This window comes from Natator depressus, chromosome 8 (assembly GCF_965152275.1).
Source record: "Natator depressus isolate rNatDep1 chromosome 8, rNatDep2.hap1, whole genome shotgun sequence".
NCBI lineage: Eukaryota > Metazoa > Chordata > Testudines > Cheloniidae > Natator > Natator depressus.
Window position 1 is genome coordinate 81,369,801 of NC_134241.1, and position 23,124 is coordinate 81,392,924.

The following is a 23,124-nucleotide window of genomic DNA, read 5'->3' on the forward strand; positions in this document are numbered from 1 at the left end:
TAGTAAATTTGGCAGGCGACAAGCTTGGCTTAACAGTAAAGTCCTTGCTGATCTTAAACACAAAAAAGAAGCTTACAAGAAGTGGAAGATTGGACAAATGACCAGGGAACAGTATAAAAATATTGCTCGGGCATGCAGGAGTGAAATCAGGAAGTCCAAATCACACTTGGAGTTGCAACTAGCAAGAGATTTTAAGAGTAACAAGAAGGGTTTCTTCAGGTATGTTAGCAACAAGAAGAAAGTCAAGGAAAGTGTGGGCCCCTTACTGAATGAGGGAGGCAACCTAGTAACAGAGGATGTGGAAAAAGCTAATGTACTCAATGCTTTTTTTGCCTCTGTCTTCACGAACAAGGTCAGCTCCCAGACTACTGCACTGGGCAGCACAGCATGGGGAGGAGGTGACCAGCCCTCTGTGGAGAAAGAAGTGGTTTGGGACTATTTAGAAAAGCTGGATGAGCACAAGTCCAAGGGTCTGGATGCGCTGCATCCAAGAGTGCTAAAGAAGTTGGCGGATGTGATTGCAGAGCCATTGGCCATTATCTTTGAAAACTCATGGCGATCGGGGGAGGTCCCGGACAACTGGGAAAAGGCTAATGTAGTGCCCATCTTTAAAAAAGGGAAGAAGGAGGATCCAGGGAACTACAGGCCAGTCAGCCTCACCTCAGTCCCTGGAAAAATCATGGAGCAGGTCCTCAAGGAATCAATTCTGAAGCACTTAGAGGAGAGGAAAGTGATCAGGAACAGTCAGCATGGATTCACCAAGGGCAAGTCATGCCTCACTAATCTAATTGCCTTCTATGACCAGATAACTGGCTCTGTGGATGAGGGGAAAGCAGTGGACATGTTATTCCTTGACTTTAGCAAAGCTTTTGATACGGTCTCCCACAGTATTTTTGCCAGTAAGTTAAAGAAGTATGGGCTGGGTGAATGGACTATAAGGTGGATAGAAAGCTGGCTAGATCATCGAGCTCAACGGGTAGTGATCAATGGCTCCATGTCTAGTTGGCAGCCGGTATCAAGTGGAGTGCCCCAAGGATTGGTCCTGGGGCCAGTTTTGTTCAATATCTTCATTAATGATCTGGAGGATGGCGTGGATTGCACCCTCAGCAAGTTTGCAGATGACACTAAACTGGGAGGAGAGGTAGATACGCTGGAGGGTAGGTATAGGATACATAGGGACCTAGACAAATTAGAGGATTGGGCCTGTCAAGGTTCCTTCCCCACTCTGAACTCTAGGGTACAGATGTGGGGACCTGCATGAAAACCTCCTAAGCTTACTTTTACCAGCTTAGGTTAAACTTTCCCAAGATACAAACTATGTTGCCTTTTGCGCTTGGACTTTATCTCGCTGCCACCACCAAACGTCTAAAAGGTATATAATTGGGAAACAGGCCGTTTGGAAACGTCTTTCCCCACAAAATCCTCCTAAACCTTACACCCCCTTTCCTGGGGAAGGTTTGATAAAAATCCGCACCAATTTGCATAGGTGAACACAGACCCAAACCCTTGGATCTTAAGAACAATGAAAAAGCAATCAGATTCTTAAAAGAAGAATTTTAATAGAAGAAAAAGTAAAAAGAATCACCTCTGTAAAATCAGGATGGTAAATACCTTACAGGGTAATCAGATTCAAAACATAGAGAATCCCTCTAGGCAAAACCTTAAGTTACAAAAACACACAAAAACAGGAATCTACATTCCATTCAGCACAGCTTATTTTCTCAGCCATTTAAAGGAATCAGAATTTAAAGCATATCTAGCTAGATTACTTACTAAATTCTAAGACTCCATTCCTGTTCTGTCCCTGGCAAAAGCATCACACAGACAGAGAGAGAGCCTTTGTTTCCTCCGCCCCCACACCCCAGCTTTGAAAGTATCTTGTCTCCTCATTGGTCATTTTGGTCAGGTGCCAGCGAGGTTATCCTAGCTTCTTAACCCTTTACAGGTGAAAGGGTTTTTCCTCTGGCCAGGAGGGATTTAAAGGTGTTTACCCTTCCCTTTATATTTATGACAGGGCCAAAAGAAATCTGAAGGACAAGTGCACATTGGGAAATGTAAGTCCAAGTATACATACAAACTAATGGGGGTCTAAATTAATTATCACTCAGAAAAGATATGGTGGCGTCATTGTGGATAGTTCTCTGAAAACATCTGCTCAATGTGCAGCAGCAGTCAAAAAAGCAAACAGAATGTCACGAACCATTAAGAAAGGGATAGATAACAAGACAGAAAATATCATAATGCCTCTATATAAATCATAGAATATCAAGGTTGGAAGGGACCTCAGGAGGTCATATAGTCCAGCCCTCTGCTCAAAGCAGGACCAATCCTCAACTAAATCATCCCAGCCACGGCTTTGTCAAGCCTGATCTTAAAAACCTCAAAAGAAGAAGATTCCACCACCTCCCTAGGTAACCCATTCCAGTGCTTCACCACTCTCCTAGTGAAATTTTTTTCCTAATATCCAACCTAAACCTCCCCCACTGCAACTTGAGACCATTACTCCTTGTTCTGTTATTATAGCTTCAACCAGTTTGCCTGGAACTGAAGTTAGGTTTAATGATCTGTAACTACCAGGATCGCCTCTGGAGTGGTTTTTTTTGTTTGTTTGTTTTTTTTCAAAAATCAGCATTATTTTAGCTATCCACCAGTTATCTGGTACAGAGGCTGAAAAGCAATAGGTTACATACCATGGTATGTGTGAATCATACATTGTACAATAGAAATATTCTAATAATTGCAGTGATTGACCATAGGATTTTGAACTTCATGTGTATAAATGAATGGGTAAATGAATAAAATATACAGATTGCAGTTGCACAATTCAGAAGAGTGACATGTGAATGATGAAAGCAGGCTACCAGTAGATTAATGCTTTTCATTAAGGGACTGCCTTCATATTCATTAGAGCCAGTCAATTACTTAAAAAAATATATGCATCAGATAATTTATTTGATGAATTTTGCTGCTTTGGTCAAATTATTTATTCAACAAAAATGGTCAAATGAACTGACTAGTGCATTCATCAAATAGTATTCAGCAGCTTTCATACTAGTTCTGTGCATTTGAGGCTGATTCAGGATTAGTAATATTGCTGTAATCAATGCAAAAGAGGTTCTAGACAAAACTATTACTGCACTGTTTCCCATGTAGCAAATTTCCCATACTTAATGCTTTAATCTGGATTGTTCTGATTGATCACATCTTTCATGTTGAAAATACGCTCAGCAGAAAAAATATTTCTCAGCCCTCAGATATCAGGCAGATTTACCACTCTGCCACTCCAGTTTTACAGTGCAACTCCTCTGAAATCAGTGCAGTTCCACTGGTTTAAAAAGCAACAACAACAACTGGACTAATGGGATGGTGAATCAGGCCCATTGTCTCTTCAGATTTTGATATTATTATTTCTGTTCTAACTGTGAAGTTCATGGCTAGTATTCTTGATAGCCTACAATAAGTTATTTAAAAGGTTCCTTGACCTCCAGCACCTGCCATAACAAACTTTACCACCAGCTCACACTTTTCAGCTAGCGTTTATGCTCCTTAGAGTTTAAGCTTTCCTAGAGGTTAATACATTGTTATAGATACCGATTTACATTTCTTACACAGATGTGTATTGTTTGGTCTCTAGTGTTTAGAGTGCATCTTCCAGAAACTATAAGCCATTTTAACCACTTGTTTTATATCTACTCTGGTTATTAAGTCTGCCTTTTAGTGGCAATTAATTTCTTCAAGGACTTTCTATAGCTTTTTTATTCTCCAGAAAAGTAAGTCTTAATAGTCACCTTTTCACCTTTCAGAAAAATGTTCCACTACTCCATTTCTCTGGATGAAGTGGAAAAAATTGGTAGTTGATTTAAAGATCAAGGCTGCAATCCTGATTGAAATACAGTAGTTCAGACTGTAGTGTTGTTCAGCAATCCATAAACCCTGCTGTGCTAAATAATCACAAAACCTGAGGACACCTACCTTCTGCCATGGACACCAATCAGATGCAGCCTCCAAACTATAGCTCCCTAATCTTACCAGTGTTGGAGGGGTAACTGTTTTCTCATTGAGGCCCTGGTACTTGTGCATGAGAGGAAGACCCAAACCTTCATGCATGTCTTCCCCAAATCATCCTTCATACACCTGTTCCCAAGCACCTGCAAATAATTTACATAAGAACATAAGAATGGCCATACTGGGTCAGACCAAAGGTCCATTATGCCTAGTATCCTGTCCTCTGACAGTGGCCAATGGCAGGTACCCCAAAGGGAATGAACAGACAGGTTATCATCAAGTGATCCATGCCCTGTCACCCAATCCCAGCTTCTGGCAAACAGAGGCTAGGGACACCATTCCTGCCCATCCTGGCTAATAACCATTGATGGACCTATCTTCCATGAATCTATCTTCCTCCCTTTTGAACCCCATTATAGATCTGGCCTTCACAACACTCTCTGGCAAGGAGTTCCAGAGGTTGACAGTGCATTGCGTGAAAAAATACTTTCTTGTGTTTGTTTTAAACCTGCTACCTATTAATTTCATTTGGTGGCCCCTTGTTCTTCCTTACTTACTTTCTCAATACCACTCATGATTTTATAGACCTCTATCATATCCTCCCTTGGTCGCCTCTTTTCCAAGCTGAAAATTTGGAGCAAGAGGCCAGGCCACAAATTTCCACCATAAGGGAATGTGCTCCTATTAAGTTGTTACATTGAGAACATCAAACTCTGATAGCTGGATGCTCCAGGGGGAGGGGATGGTGGTACCACAGGTAAAAAAAAATGTTTACCAGCGCCAAATATGGTGACCAGCTTCACCCTGGATGGAGCATGTGAGGGAGGATCAATCCAAACGAGCTCTGCCATGGAAGCAATTGCCACACAAAGCCCAATCTTCAACTTTGCTTATCAGAGTTAAAAGGTTCTTTCTCAGACAACCCCATAGGCTGGTGGATGCAGAGCACTTTCAGGTTGTTAGCAGTGGTATAAGAAAGGCCCCAACTCCCACTGGCAGCCCCTTTTTAGTTTCTGCCAGCATGTGGAGGGCCCACTGCCACTTTCTCCAGGCCCATGCTCACACATGGTAACTGGAGGAACATTCCACTCATCAAAGTTAAATTGGTGGAAAAGCATCCAAGGAAAGAGAGGAATGTAGGTCAGGTGCAAGCTACCCTTGTAGACTTTGTGACATCATCCCACTAGGGTTGCCAGGTGTCTGGTTTTCTCCTGGAACACCCAGTTGAAAAGGGACCCTGGTGGCTCCGGTCAGCACCGCCAACCGGGCTGTTAAAAGTCTGGTTGGTGGTGCTGCGGGTCTAAGACAGGCTAGTCCCTACCTGTCCTGGCACCGCACTGCATCCCAGAAGCAGCCAGCAGATCCGGCTCCTCGGTGGCGGGGGCCACAGGGCTCCACACATTGCCATTGCCCCAAGCACTGACTCCGCACTTCCATTGGCCAGGAATGCCGGCCAATGGGAGCCGGCGGGGCAGTGCCTGTGGGTGAGAGCAGCACACGGAGCCTCCCGCCCCTCTCCCCCACCCTGCCCAGGAGCCGGACCTGGTGGCCGCTTCCGGGGTGCAGCGCAGTGCCAGGACAGGCAGGGAGTCTGCCTTAACCCCGCTATGCCACTGACCAGTAGCCACCCGAGATAAGACCGTGCCCCATCCCTGAGCCCCCTCCTGCACCCCAAACCCCTCATCCCTGGCCCCAGCCCAGAGACCATACCCCCTCCTGCACCCCGACCCACTGCCTCAACCCGCAGCTCCCTCCCACATTCTGAATCCCTTGGCCCCACCCCCCCAGCCTGGAGCCCCCTCCTGCACCTCAAACCCCACACCCCTAGTTAGAGCCCTCACCCCCTCCTGCACCCCAACCCCCTACCCAATTTGAAAGTGAGTGAGGGTGGGGGAGAGCGAGCCACGTAGCGAGAGGAATGTAGTGAGTGGGGGTCGGGCCTTAGGGAAGAGGTGGGGGCTTGGGGAAGGGGCTGGGCTAGGGTGTTCAGTTTTGTGCAATTAGAAAGTCGGCAACCCTGCATCCCACAGCCAGCCCAATCCCCCACATTTTCACGCAGCACCCTGTTTCTTTTCTAGCTATGGAAATCATATCCACATGTGTGTTTCACCTTCATGCTGCTTTTCACTGAAGCCACTGACATTTGGATGACTTTCTCTTACTTTTCTATCCCTTAAAATGCTATTGGAGCTACTTTACTTTGTCTCTCTTTAAAGTGCTCATTAAAAGGAATATGTGGGTTTGCTTCAGACAATCTACGGAGAAGAGTGATGTCCCCTGTACTTTTCCTAATGATGAGCTGTGATTATCTCTCTGACACCAACATCAATGGGTGAATTCTATGGAAAAATATTCATGAGCATAAGTATTTATTCAAATGGGAATTTGCTTCCACTCTACTACTTCGATTAATCTTTCACAAACATTCTCAGGAGGGAATTTTTATTCACAAAAATGATTGCAGAAGAAATGTTACAAATACTCCCGTGACCACAGATTCATAGGAGTATTCTCATTGGCAGTGTCACATGGCCATCCCCTGAAAGCTCCTTGGATTCGAGTCATCCAACCTGGGATCAGAAACAATACCATGTGATTTAAGTGACCAGTCACACAGCTGAAATAGTGAATATTCAGGGAACACATCATAACAAATAGTTGCTGAGCAATCCATACGTCAAAATGTGTTTGATAAATAATACATCAAATAATGAACAAATCTAGTTTTTTTTAAAAAAAAAACAGATTCCCTGTGCATCACAGCAGCACTCTGTGCACCTGTGGGAAGGAGGAGACTGTCTGCTATGTATTCACACACACACCCTGTATTTGTAGGCTGCCAATTGACTCGAGTATCCCCAGGTGTCATGCTGCTGGTCACTCTGCCCCACAGCTGGCACTCTCCCTCCCAGCAGCCTGCACACCCCCTAATGCCCACCATGCCTGGGGTCCTGGAGCAAGGCTGACCCCTGTGTAGCCAGTTCTACACCAGTTAAAGATGCCCTTGTGCAAGGGAAATCTTCAGGCACTGCTTTAAGGCAGCTTTAAATCCCCTTTGCACTGATGAAGGTGTGTGGGGACTTAAGAAGTGCCTAAGACTTGTCCCAAAGGGTACAGATTCTTTGCAGAAAAGGGGGCAGATTCAATCTAATAAATAGTTTATTCATATATACCTATCAGAACTATTAGTTTCTCTCATATACTGACCAGTATGGGCCACAATCCTACAACAGAATACAAGCAGGCCACCTTTATACCCAAATGGAGTCCAATGGATGTCAGTGGAGCTCTGCATTGGCACAGAAGTCCACCCTTGGCTGCAGGATCAACATTAAAGAAAGCTATTTCAGAATTAACTAGTAAATCAAGGCTAGAGCCGCAAAGAAATTTAGGAGCCTAACTGCCTCAGTAGGCACCTATATCCAAAATTTAGATCCTCAAAACTCCACAAAACTGTCATCAAACCCTTTAGGCACCTAAATTCCAAATTTGTCTAAATTTCTGCTCGTGGCGTGTGCAAAGCTACCTAAATCAGTATCTAAGCCTCAATGGGATTCTCAGACTAGGTGTTCCCTGCCTATGTCACCTGTGGAACCCCATCCAGTAAGTGCTTTCAGAGCCTCCTGGAATGAATCTTACTCAAAACCGAAGGGGAGAAAGTGGTGGTAGTCCAGTGATCAGGACACCTGCATGGGAGACCCAAATCTTCATGCTGTCTGACTCAGAGCAGGGACTTCAGCACCACTACCATGTCAATATCCTCATTTCCTTTGTGGAACGACTGACCTGGCATCAGCATTTAACTCCAGGATGGGGTTCCTGGCTGTGAATCCTATGTGGAAAGATGTGCCTCACTACCTTTGAAGGGCAGGTGTTAGGGCATACTCCCCTGCTCAGCATTTCCTATTAGCTAGCTTAAGTGGTTCCCTGCTCAGCTTACTAGCTTTTGTGGATCCCATTCTTAGGTGTCTAACTCTTCCCATGCATCATATAGGGACCCTGGATGCCTAACTCAGTGCTGCGGATTCCACTAGGCAGAAGGGCCCCTAGGCATTAAACAGGGCAATACTGAAAGTCCTTTTTGTGGATCTAGCCCCCTGCAATCCACTGACACACTGCATTGAATCTAGAGTGATTCAGAGAACAGAAGCTATACACTCCCGTGAGAAATGCAGAAAACCACTTATTTATTTATTGAGGCCTCCCTAAAAGGGTTCTCAGAAATGTTGACAACTCCTCACTTATCAAATTGCTAAATCCACAGCTTGGGGTGTTTAAAAAAGATTATGAAATATTCATAGCGACAAAACTTTATGAGAAGATGTCATAATTATTGAGACAGGGTCTGAAATGAACTCAACCAGCACATATTCATACTTTTAAATAAGTGAAGTTACTTAGACAATTAGAGTCACAAAATCTAGCATGTACCACTGCAGACCTTTCCTTTATTCTAAACAAATGCTTAGTTTTTTCCCTACATTTTCCACTGCTGTGTAAGGTTACTATTGTATAAGTAAAGCATTTAAGAAGTTGTAGCCATTTGGGAGATGATAATGAGAGAAATCAGACAGGAAACAAAACCCAGACTGTTTGACTGCCAGCTTGTGTGCAATTTTATGCAATTAAGATGGCATACATTTTCAATTTGAAGCTTGAACTGTTATATTGTTAGCAGCTTAACTCTATTCTACCCTTTCAGAAATAATGTCCCACTAACTGTTGTTGTTTTATCCATCCATTAGTCAGGTACCCGGACAGATCTCTCTCTCTCTCTTGCTTCATGGCAGAATTCAGACCATCACAGACTCGTTAATTCCACCACTGATAATAAGGGTCATTGAAGGGAATGATACAGGTACAACTGTGCTGAACATCAGACATTGTTTGAAGGAGCCAAATTCAATCTGATGTATGTAAAAAATTCAAGTATATGCCTAAGAGAGCAGCAGGAGAAATGTTCTCATTCTTTTTTGTGAAATCTGACATCAGCATATAGATGGTTTCATCAATTATTGAGACAGAGACTGAGAAAGGAAAAAAGAATGATTTGGGGGCGTCATTTTTGAAGTTTGAATGTGGAGTGCTCAGACTGAATCAGAACGAGTATGTCTGAATCTTTAGAATTAGCTCCTTCTTTATTGTACTAGCTCTGCTTTGTAATGATGGAGAGCCTTAGAGTCTGGAACTCAAAGGACTTTAATATCTTGTGAAAAGCTAAACAGTGTTTTCAGTGTTCTTAGACCAGAATAGCATTTATGAAAGTACACACTCCCTTTCTCTTCGGTAAATACATTTGTACTTGAAATAGCCTCAAAAAGCTTAGCTTCAAATTAAACTATTACTGCTCTGTTTGTTTATAAAGCGTTAAGTTTAGATAGTCCTGGGAAATTTCATCTTAACAGTTATTCTGATGCTCTTCCTTATAACAAAGCATCTGGCAGAAACCCACTGTATATATTTGTGCAATCAGTTGCTCTTGTGCCACACATTCTGTACGTTACAAAAAATAAGTATTCTCTTGGTTGCAAAATCTGAAAGCTGTAACATAAACTGATGGAGCAAAATGATGGCAAATCTCCTTGCTCAGTAAGCTCTCAGTTCTATCACCCTTACTCACATTGAGTAGTACCCTTTCTCCTCAAGTAGTCAGAGTGATTTTGTAAAGGCTACTTATGGAGTAAGCTGCTACTCAACATAAGTATGGATAGCAGAATCAGGCAGTTATTTTGCATGCATTAATACATTCTATACATTGTAACATTCGGCACACATCAAAAAATAATTAGCATTTGATGCTAAATACAGAAGTGTTTCATATAATGCGAAGCAGAAACATAATATTTACTCCAGGATACAACATTGTTATTCTGCCATTATAAAATACTCCATTTTTAACATTTTAACAGTGGAATTAATGATCATTTTAAAACATAGCAGTTGCTAAGCAATATGCTATTAGCAGGACTCCAACAGCTTGGAGCATTTAGCATTTTAAAACCTATGTGATCATCTTTATATGATTACACAATTTGAAACATACAGTTAGAGATCAACAAGGAAGTTTTTAATTTGCTTAGACAATAACATAATGCTATTTTTCAGTACTTTTCTGAGTCTTTGGAGTGGCATGTTTGCTGTACCCAGACACCACACACCACTGTTGTTGGACAGTCTCCCTATATCACCAGTTCCCAGAAAACTTCAGAGATCAACTCCATGCTGTCAATGGAAGGGTAGGAGAGCAGAGGCAGGGAAGCAATGACACCCAGGCTTCAGAGGGAGCCTTCCTAACTCAGGGCTGAGGTAGACAAGCAAGTAGAGTACAACCACTTCAAATAGATTTCTCCATGGATCATGGAATAATTGTGGTTGGAAGGGCATCCCTTTGTTGATTCCACTGGCAAACAAACCCCATCTCATGACAAGCTGATTAGTTGAGACCTCTGTGGGTTTCTTGGAATTTGCATATTTTTTAATCCTATGAGTTTTTCTCCAGGACGGCATCATCCAGACCATGACATACATGTATGAGGGCCATCTTTAAACTGCAGAGTGAGTTATGCATCTGATGGGGCTCAGAGTAGTGTCGATTCTTACCTGTAAATCTTTTGATACTCCACTATTCCTCCAGAAAACACTTAGGTAAAATCATGGCACCACTAAAGTCAATGGGAGTTTTGCCATTGGGGCCAGGATTTTATCTCAGATTTCTGACACCTCCTGTCCTGCATATGGAGGATCCTACAAAGAAGGGTGTGTTTGGACAAATCAAAATATAGCACTTCTATTACTGTATGACAACAAAATGCATTTAAAGCCAGCTGTCTAATGTCTGGAAGGTGCCAACAAAAGATGAAATAACTTATGCTCCTTGAGTTTCCTTAGTTGTGTACCCAGTATGGAGCTGTCTGATATCTTTCTGATCCATCATGGATCCTAACGTAAAAGCCAGCATTCCAGGATGTCATTTGGATTTCTGACTCTCGCTGGAGGAATCTGAGATTAAATTGGTTCATATACATAGCTGTCTCCCTCTATAACATACATTATAGCTAATTTTCCTTTTTCAATGGCTTTTCATTTACACATGCCTTCACTTTTTTTGTTGTTCACATAAAAAGCTGTAGAACCACAAATATACCAGTGCACATAAATGCTACTAGAAGGTAAGATAGGTCTGGCTAAATATGTTTTTGTAAATGCATTTAGAAACAGGTAACGCGCTGTAGATGATATGGTAGGGGCGGTTTCTCTTTCTCAGGGGTTCTCAAACTGGGGGTCGGGACCCCCCAGGGATCGTGAGGTTATTACATGCGGGGTTGCGAGCTGCCAGCCTCCGCCCCAAACCCTGCTTCACCTCCAGCATTTATAATGGTGTTAAATATATTAAAAAAGGTTTTTAATTTATAAGGGGTGTCACACTCAGAGACTTGTTATGTGAAAGGGGTCACCAGTACAAAAGTTTGAGAACCACTGCTCTATCTTCTTTGAACCACTTATGTCATTGAACTTCATAGGCTATTTCTAAAAAGTCAGAGTAATTTCAAAAGCTGTACTTGCAAAGCACCCAATCCTCCAAGTTGCTGAGCACCTTCAGTTCCCATTGAAATCATTGGGACTAGGGGCTGCTCAGCACCTTGCAGGTTTGGGCTCTATGTCAGAAGCTTTTAATTTGTGTGTCTGATGTTAAGGGAGGAAAGTGGAATAATAAGAATTCAGTTTGCCACTTGCCCAGCAGCACCTGGTTTTTATAAGTGTACGTTGCAGTTTCCCCTGTTTTTTGCAGGAGAATGCAGTTTCCAGACCTGATTTATCTCTAGGGGACATTACAGTTCCCCTTTCCCCCATTAGATCATATAGTGTTAGAACAGCAGACCAAAAACAAATACATACTTCACAGAACCCCCGTCAGGACACGCATCAATTTCTCAAGCCGTTCAGCCTTTGTTATATTGAAAACAAACTTTATAACAAGACATACTGTAACTTCCTTCCTTACTTGGGAAAAATGTGGCTCCTTGGTGGCAATTGCAAATATTTTGTTATCACCTACTCTTGGGTCATCTAACAGGGAAAGCTGCAGTCCAAGAAGTTTCTTGCTAGGGTTTGGAAAATTTGCATACAAGTCACTGTTTTGAGCATTCTCACTTTATTATACACATTGCAAATGTATTTGGCTCATTATTTTTTATGTACAGAGTGCTTGGAAATGTTAGAACATGGGGTAAAAACCTACTAAGGATTTTAATAACTCTTGCAAAATACCCTGAATTTCAGAAGTAAAGCTCACTGTCATTACCCTGTAACACAACCTCCTATGAGGCTACTTGAGACAATAACTGTGTTCTGACAGCAGACTCCAATGAAGCCAACGTTAACCTAACCCATTCCCTTGATACATGCAGATTATTCCCTTTATAATTAATTGATGAATCAAATGATTAGAATTAATGGTTATCACATTAGTGCAGAGGGCCAAATCCTAGTACCTTGCTCAATAGACAGAGTCAATGGTCTGTGTAGGGGAATCCCATTGGGATCCAGGGAAATGGAATCTTCCCTCACCAACACACCCCTTTCCCAGTTACTCCCTGTGGGCTGCCCCATTCTCACTTTTCAGGACATTTTTGTCTATGGGCAAGGAATAATAGGATTTGGCCAATAGGCCCTGCTACAAAGCCCACTGAAGTCAATGGAAAAGGCTCTCATTTGGCATTGGTGGGTTTTGTAGCAGGCCCATCGAATAGAAACTAGGCCACATGCTTTGAATCATGACTCAAAGGTCTCCAATCTTAGGCCACTTTATAGAGAAATTAGCATGAGTATTCTCTCTGCGTACAGTATTTGGATCACATTTTACCTTACTTTTTAGACAGTATTTTAAGAAATACATTAGATTGGCTATGCAAACTGTATATACCAAGTTACTTGATCTATTATTCACCAGCAAATATATGATAAAAAGTAACCCTGCATATAATTATCACAAGTACTGACTTACTTATAATTAACTTTGAAAAACTGCTGGGTTGGGAGATATTATAGATTACAATTTTAAATGTAAGTAGCTTCAGAAAATATCTCCTGATCTACGCAAGTGCAAGGTATTCCCTTCAATTTAGGGAAGAATTAATTCCCTAAACTACTAATCAGCTCTCTCTCCTGTCTTATCAAATTGTAAATACATTATTACTGTATTAGAGCAGGCTAATTAAAGCAGAGCCTGCATTTAACAACATACCTAATACCACCCCTCCCCCCAACATAATCAACATTGTTCTGAGCCCATACACAGCAAATGTTAGAAAATTAAACTGATACTTTAATAGTGATGCTGCACTTTTATAATGCTTTTTTTAAAAAAGGAAGAGAAGGGGGGAAATAATACACAGTCATTCTGGAGAAACAAGTGAGGGAGGTATTAATTCTATTCAGTCTACAGCTGTAACCCACAAGCATCTACAAATAGAATCTGGAAGACATCCAGCTGAAACTTGCTTAATTTATTAACATTTTTAATAGATGCTGATGTTAAATGCTTCAAACCAAAATAAGAAATTTAAAAAAGGAAGACCGCAAACCCATATATCTTGGAAAAGAAATGCAGTAGAAATTTAAACATGAAAGCTCATTGAAGCCTAGCCAAGCAAGCAAATTGAGCATCATTTGCAAAACCTCTTTTTTAGTTCTTTTTTCTGTTTCAACCACAAATAAAGCACGATAATCATAAAACAGGTCCAAAAAAATCTCACAAAAAAATTATTCCCCAGTCAAACAAACATAAATATAACACATAATACCCAGCAAGGAACCCTTCAATCAAAGTTATTTTTGAAATTCTTTGTGTAAACCTCTGTTTTTTACTCCGCTTGAAAGTTTACTCACCCTAAAGACCTCAGATTATATGATGCCATTAATATCATTTGGCAAGAAAAAGCATATATTTTATCAATATAGAGTACAATGATAAATCTGTAGGATTTTATTTTTATATATATACACACCCACAGAGGAAAAAAATTTGAGCAAAAAATCTAAGAGATTTCTCAATGAAATCAATAAAAACATTTGCAGGCTACTGTCAGTGATACTGTTTAGGTGAGATAGAGTTACAAACCTGTTTGATCATTGTTTATTACAGGGCTCATAATTTTGTTTTTAATATAAGTGGATCAGAGAGAGGGGTTTTTGCCCCCAACAACAGATTCTTCAGAGTCCATGTACACAGAAATCTTTATCTGACTTGTTTTATTTAAACATACAACTGATATTGCACATCAGTCTGAACTAAAAACAAAAGCATTTTTTCCCTCAGGTTAATTTGCTGGCTTTTGGGGTGATTATTTACAAAGTATTTCAACACACTGCAATGTTAAAGCCCGAAGTTAGCTGTTATGAAAATATAAGGTAAGTTTCCCTTTTAACACAAATTATACTGTGCATAACTTTAAATACAATCAGAAATTAAAGTAGTCATTCCAAAAATAATGAATTTGCCTACTCAAGGATTTTTTTAATGGTTTGTAGAAAGAAAACTAATTCTCTGTTATCACATTAAATTTATTTTGGGCTAGATTCTGCCATCTTTTGCTCACATTGAGCAATGTCTTTCTCCTCAGATAGTCCCACTGACATGAGTGGGACAGCTTGCAGAGTAAACAAGCTCTACACAAGCTGAGTATCAGAATCTGGCCCTTTATAAAGAACAAGTTAAAGGCTGGTGGTAAGGGTTAAAGGCCTAATTTTCCACTCCATTTGAAGCACCAGATCTTGCAACCCCTACTCGGGTAAAAACTGATTTCATGAATTTTGCCTGAATCAGAACTGAAAGATTTCTCCCTGAGTAAAGAGACATATATTAAATATATGAAGAAACCAAATTCTCAGTGAGTCACATTATCTGTGAAGAAATTGTACAATGAGGCTCAATGTTTCCTTCTTTTCTTTTTCCTTCCCCAGGATTTTTACCTTGCATGCTGCTATGATTTTTCCATCAACTCTCTCTCTTTAAAGCTGATTTATAGGGACCTTGAAAACCGTTTGTGCAGGAAAAGCTGAAGTGTACTACAGGGAACATTGAAAACAACTTACTGTTTGTGTTGCTTAGAAACACTCCTGCAGTTTCAATGCATTGCCCAAGATTTATAGTTAAGATTTAGAAATTGTTTGATTGATTACTTTCTTTTATCCCTCATCCTTCATAGCTTCATGTAGTGAGTTGGTTTTAATGAAGTTGAAAATTATTCATTTTCAGAGGAACAATGCTAAAAATGTCTTCTGCTCTAAGGAAGTCCTGCAATGACTGGGCTAAGAATGAATAAGGAAGTAATGAGTGGTTTCATTTCCAAGACAACATATTGTAATTTGCTGGAGCAAGGGAGCTATACAATATGTTCGCAAAAATAAATCACAGCCAATCAATGTATAGAATATTAAGGCAGCAATATTCTGAGCTGGAACTATGTGAAGTTATTTGCTTTGTAAAAGCAAAATCTTTTTTTTTTTTTAAAGAGAGTGCATTGTTTTACTGCTGGCCCCATTTTCTGATGAGGAAGCCATAAGATCCCTTTGATGCCATGCATATGTGCTCACCTAACAGCATACTGTACATTTTTCCTGGTTTTGGGGGGAGAATACTTCATAACAGACATATGATTTACCTTGGGGAATTACACTCAGAGTAGATTTAAAATCAAATCATACAGCACTGCAGTACACCAGAGGAAACTTATATGAAGATTAAGAAAGCCAATGTTTTAAATCCGTCCAGTTTTACCCTTTTACTATTCTACAATGACTGTGAGCGTATTCTTGCAATAGTACTGCAGCACAACCTAAAGTATACACCATGCAACCGCAAAAAGCTAAATGTTCTCAGACCTTTGTGAAGCATTCATTTTTCAAAGGAAAGATTAGAGGAAGAAAATGATATAGGTCACCACATTGATTGCAATGTTTTTCTTTTGCTTAGGTCTTGTGCTCGGGGTGCTCTTGCTCTCCTGTTCCTTCTTGGAGCTACCTGGATCTTTGGGGTGCTCCATGTGGTCCAGGGATCAGTGGTCACTGCGTATCTTTTTACAATTTTCAATGCATTTCAGGGGATGTTCATCTTCATATTTCTTTGTGTTTTATCTAGAAAAGTAAGTACCATCTTTCCTGTGGGAAATGTTGTATGTGAATATTCATATATAGCAACAAAATCAGGAACCTAGTCCTGCAAACGTTTACGCACATGAGTAACTTCATGCATCTGAATTAGCTCTTTGAGGTCAATGAGCGGTGTTCACATATGCTAAGTTATTCATATATATAAGTGTTTACAGGATCATGCCCTCTGGCATAAGTGGTGTAATCCTGACCCCACTGAAGACCATGGGACTTTTGCCATTGACTTCAATGGGGCCAGAATTTCACCCCAAATTCTTATCTTCTCAGATATCTCTCCCAGGTTTAGGGTTTTAAAAACAATGCATTTCAATGTCAAAAATGATTACAATGCAACTACTCTATGAAATAATTTAAAAGGTTGAATAAATCTGGTCTTCATTCTTTTCAATTAGGATCTGAACTGGGGCTTACTGTTCACATTCCAGTACTGTGTTCGAAGATTATCTAGTCTTTGGTGTCCTTTCCTAATGCCATAATCAGTACCTTAGTATTGAACACCTTTAAAACCAAGTAAAATGGAACATTGGCTTTATTAATCTGTTAATAAATTTGTCATGTTTTAATCCCATCTTTTCATTTCAGATCCAGGAAGAATACTATAGGTTGTTCAAAAATGTCCCTTGCTGTTTCAGCTGCTTAAGGTAAATGGAAGAAAAGTATGTATGAGCAGTACAATGGAAGAAGAGAGGAGACCAGACATTATTATTGTTATTTTGAAATATGTAGCGTTGTGAAAATACGAAATGACCTAGTGAACAGTTACCTCTCTTAACTCAATAACTGTCTCTCCAGTATAGGCATTGTACTTAAATGTGCACTCATGCACAGTATTTATACTATACTGTGTACAATTGGTATACATACACAAGAGAAGCTGGATTATTATAAAACAAATATCATAAACAAGAAGAGAAAAGGAGTAGAATTCCTAAAGACGCTAGAGACTTTTCATAGTTTAGGGTTTATTTCTAATATTAGAAATATTTGCAGTTCATGAGAGAGAAAGAGGGAGAGAAAAAACCAACTGGCACAGCAGATTTTATTAATCACTTTGCTAGTGGAAACATGCCTGTTGCCTTTTTTGTGGTAATGAGATTGTTCACATAAAGTTGTGTATTACCATCTACAGGGAACGGGTTCCATTAAAGTGTTCATAGAGACAGGTCTGCTTCAGCCCAAGCTTCTGTTCAATTTAAAGTAGATTTTTAAAATGTTTTGTGGTTTCATATAATTCTCTTCTTCCTTCCAAATATATAGTTGTATTATTAATCTTTTTTTTTAATTTGCAAGGAATTTCTCTGAGGCCTGGTCTGATAAAATAACTTGGACTAGACATTTTGTAAGTCCAATTTCTTTTGTGAATATCTTCACAAGAATTTGGTGCTGATTTTATTTAACTATTGAAAGATTGATGTCTACTATATCCAGCATTGTGACTTGGGAAGGTTTTGGAAAATAAATGTTTTTATGAGTTTGTCATCTGGTACAAATTTTGAGGATCCTGACCTTATTTGTCAAATGAAAATGCAGGAACATAAGCTACAAGGGCAAATCAATATAAGTGTAAATGCAAGGGTATGTGCCTTAGTTTCAGTGTAAAATATATTGTAAATACAGCAGATTCCTTTGCTTCTTTTATTACATGAAATAGTCTTCCATCCGGGCCCCGGATACTGCGAGCACTTACACGTGTTTAACTTTAAGCCCATGATAATTCTGTTGATGTCAATGGGCCTACTCGTATAAGTTTTGCATGATTGCAGTCTAAACATGTTGCTTCAGCATTTCCAATGTTGTCCTCTTATAAGGTCTGCTGTCATATCATCCTTTTAAGTGCCTGATCCTGTGAGGTGCAGAGACCCCCTCAGTTCCCACTGCCTTCTCAGGAAGTGCCCCGCACCTTAAAGAATCAGGCCCAGTACCATAACTGGTAGGGGGCTGTGTAAATATGTAGCTGTTTATAAAATTCTACTACTGTCTTTTTTCTGTTGAAATGAAGAACACCTCTTAATAATTTTATTTATAACTAAGAAGGCTTTTTAGCAATGGTCAAATTTGCTTGGTTTTTATCTATTTTCCTTACATAGAACTCTTTACTTACAATACATTTCCCATTAAACATATTGTATGTTTCTGTCAAAATCTTCTTTTGAAAGTTCAAGTGGCAATCTTCTTTTCATTTTTTTTTTTCAGAGAGAAGTAATTACTGTTGGTCACCTGTATGTAAAATATGTTAATAAACTGAACTGTTTTGTTTGATTCTTTCAACATGTTTCTTTTAGTTCATTTAAGGAAATAAAGAAACAAGTTTTATAGCTGTTTTGCTGCATCTATTTTGCTAGCTGTATATTCTCCTTAAGCTGTAGGGATATACAGATGCATATCACTTACATATGTGTTTTCACAGGAATCCCTATTAATGCATCATCTGTTATCTCATATAGAAATGTGTAACCTGTACTAAGGTTGTCTGGGCAAAGAAACACCTCTACTAACTGTAAAATGACTTCAGTATGCTCAGGGAGATTGAAAAAGTACCTTTGAAAGAAAATATGCCACAAAGTGTTTACATTACAATGGACTTTATGATTAAAGAACATATTTTAGAGCGAAACTCTGCTGTCCAATCCATGGGTCAGATCTTTACTCTGATACTTTACTTTCCTCCCAGGCACTGATGACAGATCCATGCACTTAAGAGAAGATCTATCATGTGGCTCTTAGAATTCTTAAATCTTAGGACCTTAATATATTTGTCCTCACTAAATAATGAGGATAAATATAATTGTATTGGGCACATCAGTCACCTTATCAACACATGCCCCATCCCACACAAGTTTCTCATTTCCGATACTATTGCCAGAATGAGCCTTTCCCTCACCTTTAGCCATCTACCACTGTGAATATTTGAAATTGGCCCTCAGCCACACATTGAAGCAGCCAGTTTCTCACTTCCTGACCAGCTCTGGTGGTAGTCTGTTCTTCAGCTGCTCTGTGGTCTACACCAGCCTCTGTGGCAAGTACATACTGTTGCTTCTTGGGCTGAGGGTGGGAGAAAGGACTCAGCAACTAGTGGAAGATGGCTGTCACTGAATGAGCCAGCAGGGTAGGGAAGAGAGGAGACGGTTCCTGTCATGGTGGATCTGTGAGCAGACAGGAGTCCTGAACCAGATTCAATTCCCATGGGATACTGGCACAGCACTTTCTAGTTGCTCCCCAAATCTCTTGGAAAATAGCTATTCCCTTGGTTAAGCTACCTGAGTACTGACCATTTTCCTATGGTTTAATTTGTTTAATTATTTTTAGATTCATGTGTTTCACCTGAGTAGTTTCTGCATGCAGTGTAATTAGTGTTGAGTATTCAGGTAACCAATGAGTTTGTCACTGACAGACTGATTTAGTTTTTATTGAGATATGTGGAAGACTTTACCACACTGTATTTCTCTTGGAGATCCCAATCCTGCAACCTTAAGGACATGCATAAGTCTTTGTAGAATTGGACCTTTAGCAAATGAAGAATACTGTATACTACAATAGGTATAAAACCACATAGTCAAACTATGTTGCTTTATTCTTTAATATGTATTAAATGGAAAAATAAAATCATGATAAAAAACCACATTTTTAATCAGTAATGAAATAATAATGAAACTAGCAGAGGTCCTGTGATATGACAGGGTGTAATCAATAAATCTTGTACCACATAAATATGTCTGTATGTCGAATCATATTTTAGAGTCTGTGTGTTTTGTTGATGTACCTTTCCGCCTCTTCAGATGCAATTTAAGAAATGTTATTCTGGGTTCAGAGTAATTACAATAAAATTCATTTCTGTGTGCTTCTACCCCAACCAAAGCATAGACTGTAACCAACAAAACCAACAGAAATATCCAAATGGAAAACACCACCTACACATTATCTATGGCTTTGCTAAGAAAACTCATACTCCGGCGAGTTGTATAACATGAACAAACTGCGGTGCCAATAAGAAATCTGCATGACCCATTTGTCAGTCCAGCTTATTACCTGTTGACTGAGTTAAGTTCCTTTGAGACGTACAGATTAAGAGTTTTTGAAAGTGTGTGGCACCTCCAGTTGGGTCCAGTAGGGGGTAAAATTAGTGAACAAGACAGATAAAAATAAAATGTTAAGATTCAACTCTGAAATTGTGCTGGCTGGAAGAGAGGGAGTGTTTCTACTAAACCAATGAAAGCTTATGTTCACTGTTCCATTTGGAGATGTGCTACAGAACATTATAAATAAGATCTAGGTTCAGAAAGACCTGTTCATTCTGTAAATAATTACTTCACCTCCATTCCTCACTGAATTGAAAGTGAATTTCAAAGAATCTGCAGCATTTAGGAGATAATTATCCTCACAGCCAGCCTAGCTTTGGAAGTTTCAGGCTGCAAGAGAAACACTGCAGAATAGACCACCTGTAATCTTTGCCTGCTGTGAAGAAACAAGTATGTGCCACCACCACCGCAAATATTGTTCAAATTACACTTAAAACCTTCCCAATTTTTTTTCAATTCTCTAATTTTTTTCATGAATGGCAGTATCCCAGTGTGGCCATTTATTCCACTATTAGTCCCACTTGTCAATCATGGGCATTCACAGCACAACATTAATGTATAGTGATTATTATTACTATTTATAGGATATAATGTTACTTAGGTGAGCAAGGTAATTATTTACATATACCATAGTCAGACCTCGCATATCTCAGTTCTGAGTGATTGTGTACTATTTTTACATGTAGATATTCCCTACATGGGCCATGTGGTTACAAACTACTCTTCATAAGTATGGGGGTCTGCCCATACAAGGAAGTTTTCTCTTCTCACATAGGCCATTTTCTCATTTGTAAATTGGATAAATTGTTAACTGCATAGGGAATTAAATTCAGTCTTTTCTTGTGTGGTTGCAAGGAAAGCAGTATGGGTAACCTAGTGGTCTATTAAAGAAGAGGTGAGAGGCTTGGATAGCCCAACAGTGGTCCTCTGCCTCAAGGTGGTGTGGCCAGGTCAGATTATGTGGGTAGCACATAGTGCTCTTTTTGGACCGGCTGTTAGGAGCACTGCTGCATAGGGTGGCCGCTGGCAGAATGAGTGCTGCCCCTGTATAAGCAGAATGCTTCAGGCACCTCTCCCCAGGAGCCACAGCTTCAATACCATTCTAGCATCAAATACTGTTTATTATTTGTACTGTGGCAGCCCTTAAAGACTCCACTCGGGAGAAGTGTCCCCCTCCTACTAGGTGCTGTATGAAAACATAGGAAGACCCATCCCTTCCTGGGAAATCTTACAAGTGAGATCTAAAAGCCAAAATGTAGCTCATTAAAAATACCGACATTTTCCTCCATCCAGGGAAGGTGAGAGGGGGCTAGGCAGCTTCTCATCACCAGCTGAGCTCCTCCTTTTTGGTTTGTATTCAGACACACGTAACTCCCTCACTGTGCCACTCGGCAGCTCCGGTGCACACAAGTGAAGATGCCACCTCATCAAACCAGACTGGAAAAGCTAATTTTACATCAAATGAAGTTGTTAGGGTAGATATAGGATTGAAACTGTACCCTCTTCAGTGAACTGACACTCTTTCACCTCAAGAAAAATGTCAAACTTGCTAAAGCATTTCACAATACACGCAGGTCTCTACACCTCCCTATGTGTAAAGGATACAAACTGTGCTGACCTTATTTAGCATCTACTCGTCAACTTCAGTGGAGATGGAAGCACTTAAATCTGCTCTGTACAGACAACTTCTCCATTGTAAAGCTTTACACATCATTTCCTTGTGAAACACAATCCTATCTCTTTAAAGCAATTGAAGCAAGCTGTTCCTTGGTTGCTACTGTTAGTAGTTTTTAATAGCTGTAAATGTTTTGTGAGACTCACAGTCAGACACAATTTTAGCAGGCAGTAGGAGTGTGTGACACAGAGTCTCATCCAAAAGCCTCCAATGTCTGTGGGAGTCTTTCCATTGCCTACAATGGGCTTTGAGTAAGGTCCGTAGGCTATTACACAGACACTGATTCATCTGTGAATGCCTGGAGATTACCAAATCTCCCAGTGTGTGGTTGCACTTTTCTAGGACCTTTTTCCCAGAATACCTTTTGAGGAGCTACTGGGCTACTGGCCCTTTAAATGTGACAGATGCAAGCAACTGCTGCCCTAAAACAGCCATTTTGCAACTGTCTGCTGTATCTTCTTCTCCTCCAATAGGTAAGGATTCTTATTTCCTATTGTACTTATTCTTTAACATTTCGGAGGGTATGGTGGAGACTCACAAACTTAAGTACCATCTGTGAATTTCATTGAGGTGATGTTTACTCTCACCAATCCTTACAGCAACACCCTAGAAATCTCCTTCTGAGTTAATCCTTTGTATGTTTCATAAGTATTTGTATAACCCCTTCACTGCACATAAACCCAAGCCAATCTGAACAATTTGTAAGACTTGTCTGCCACAATGTGTTCATTATAGATCCATGTTGCTTGTTAGGATATAGATATCCTATATCCTGTCTGCAAAGGCCTGTACTTTAAGAATTTAGGTGTATTCTTATCACTTGGTTAGTTAGAGGTATAAAAGAAAGAATCAAAATCACTGTCTGCCGGTGTAAGGGCCTTCTCTTACTGTGACAGTCTGAGGCCCTGTTCTTAGGCTAAGGCCTTTGGCTAAGCAACAGAGGCAGCCATAAGCTGGGAAGTGAACGGTCACATCCTCACATTCCAACCTAGTCACATTGAAATAAGGTGCTATTGGGCTGTTAGGAATACAGTCCTGTTCTGATAGTGCCTATCACCTCCAGAGAAAGGGAAGTGCATAGAAAATGTAAAAGGAAACTTAGTTTGATAGCATCCTGTCTGGCAAGAACTCACTTATCAATAGCTGGGATGTGAAATCCTCACTTCTGTATTGTTTTGTCATTATAGTTCCCACTTT

General features: G+C 40.1%; 1 protein-coding gene across 1 annotated transcript in view; it reads left to right on the forward strand.

Moving 5' to 3' along the window:
- ADGRL4 (adhesion G protein-coupled receptor L4) overlaps positions 1-19,828 on the forward strand; it is a 96,617-nt gene extending 76,789 nt beyond the window's left edge. The window contains exons 14-16 of the mRNA XM_074961460.1: positions 14,324-14,415; positions 15,980-16,148; positions 16,759-19,828. Coding sequence (XP_074817561.1) covers positions 14,324-14,415; positions 15,980-16,148; positions 16,759-16,821 — 324 coding nt within the window. The 3' untranslated portion in view covers positions 16,822-19,828. The remainder of the gene's footprint in view (positions 1-14,323; positions 14,416-15,979; positions 16,149-16,758) is intronic.
- The last annotated feature ends 3,296 nt before the right edge of the window (positions 19,829-23,124 follow it).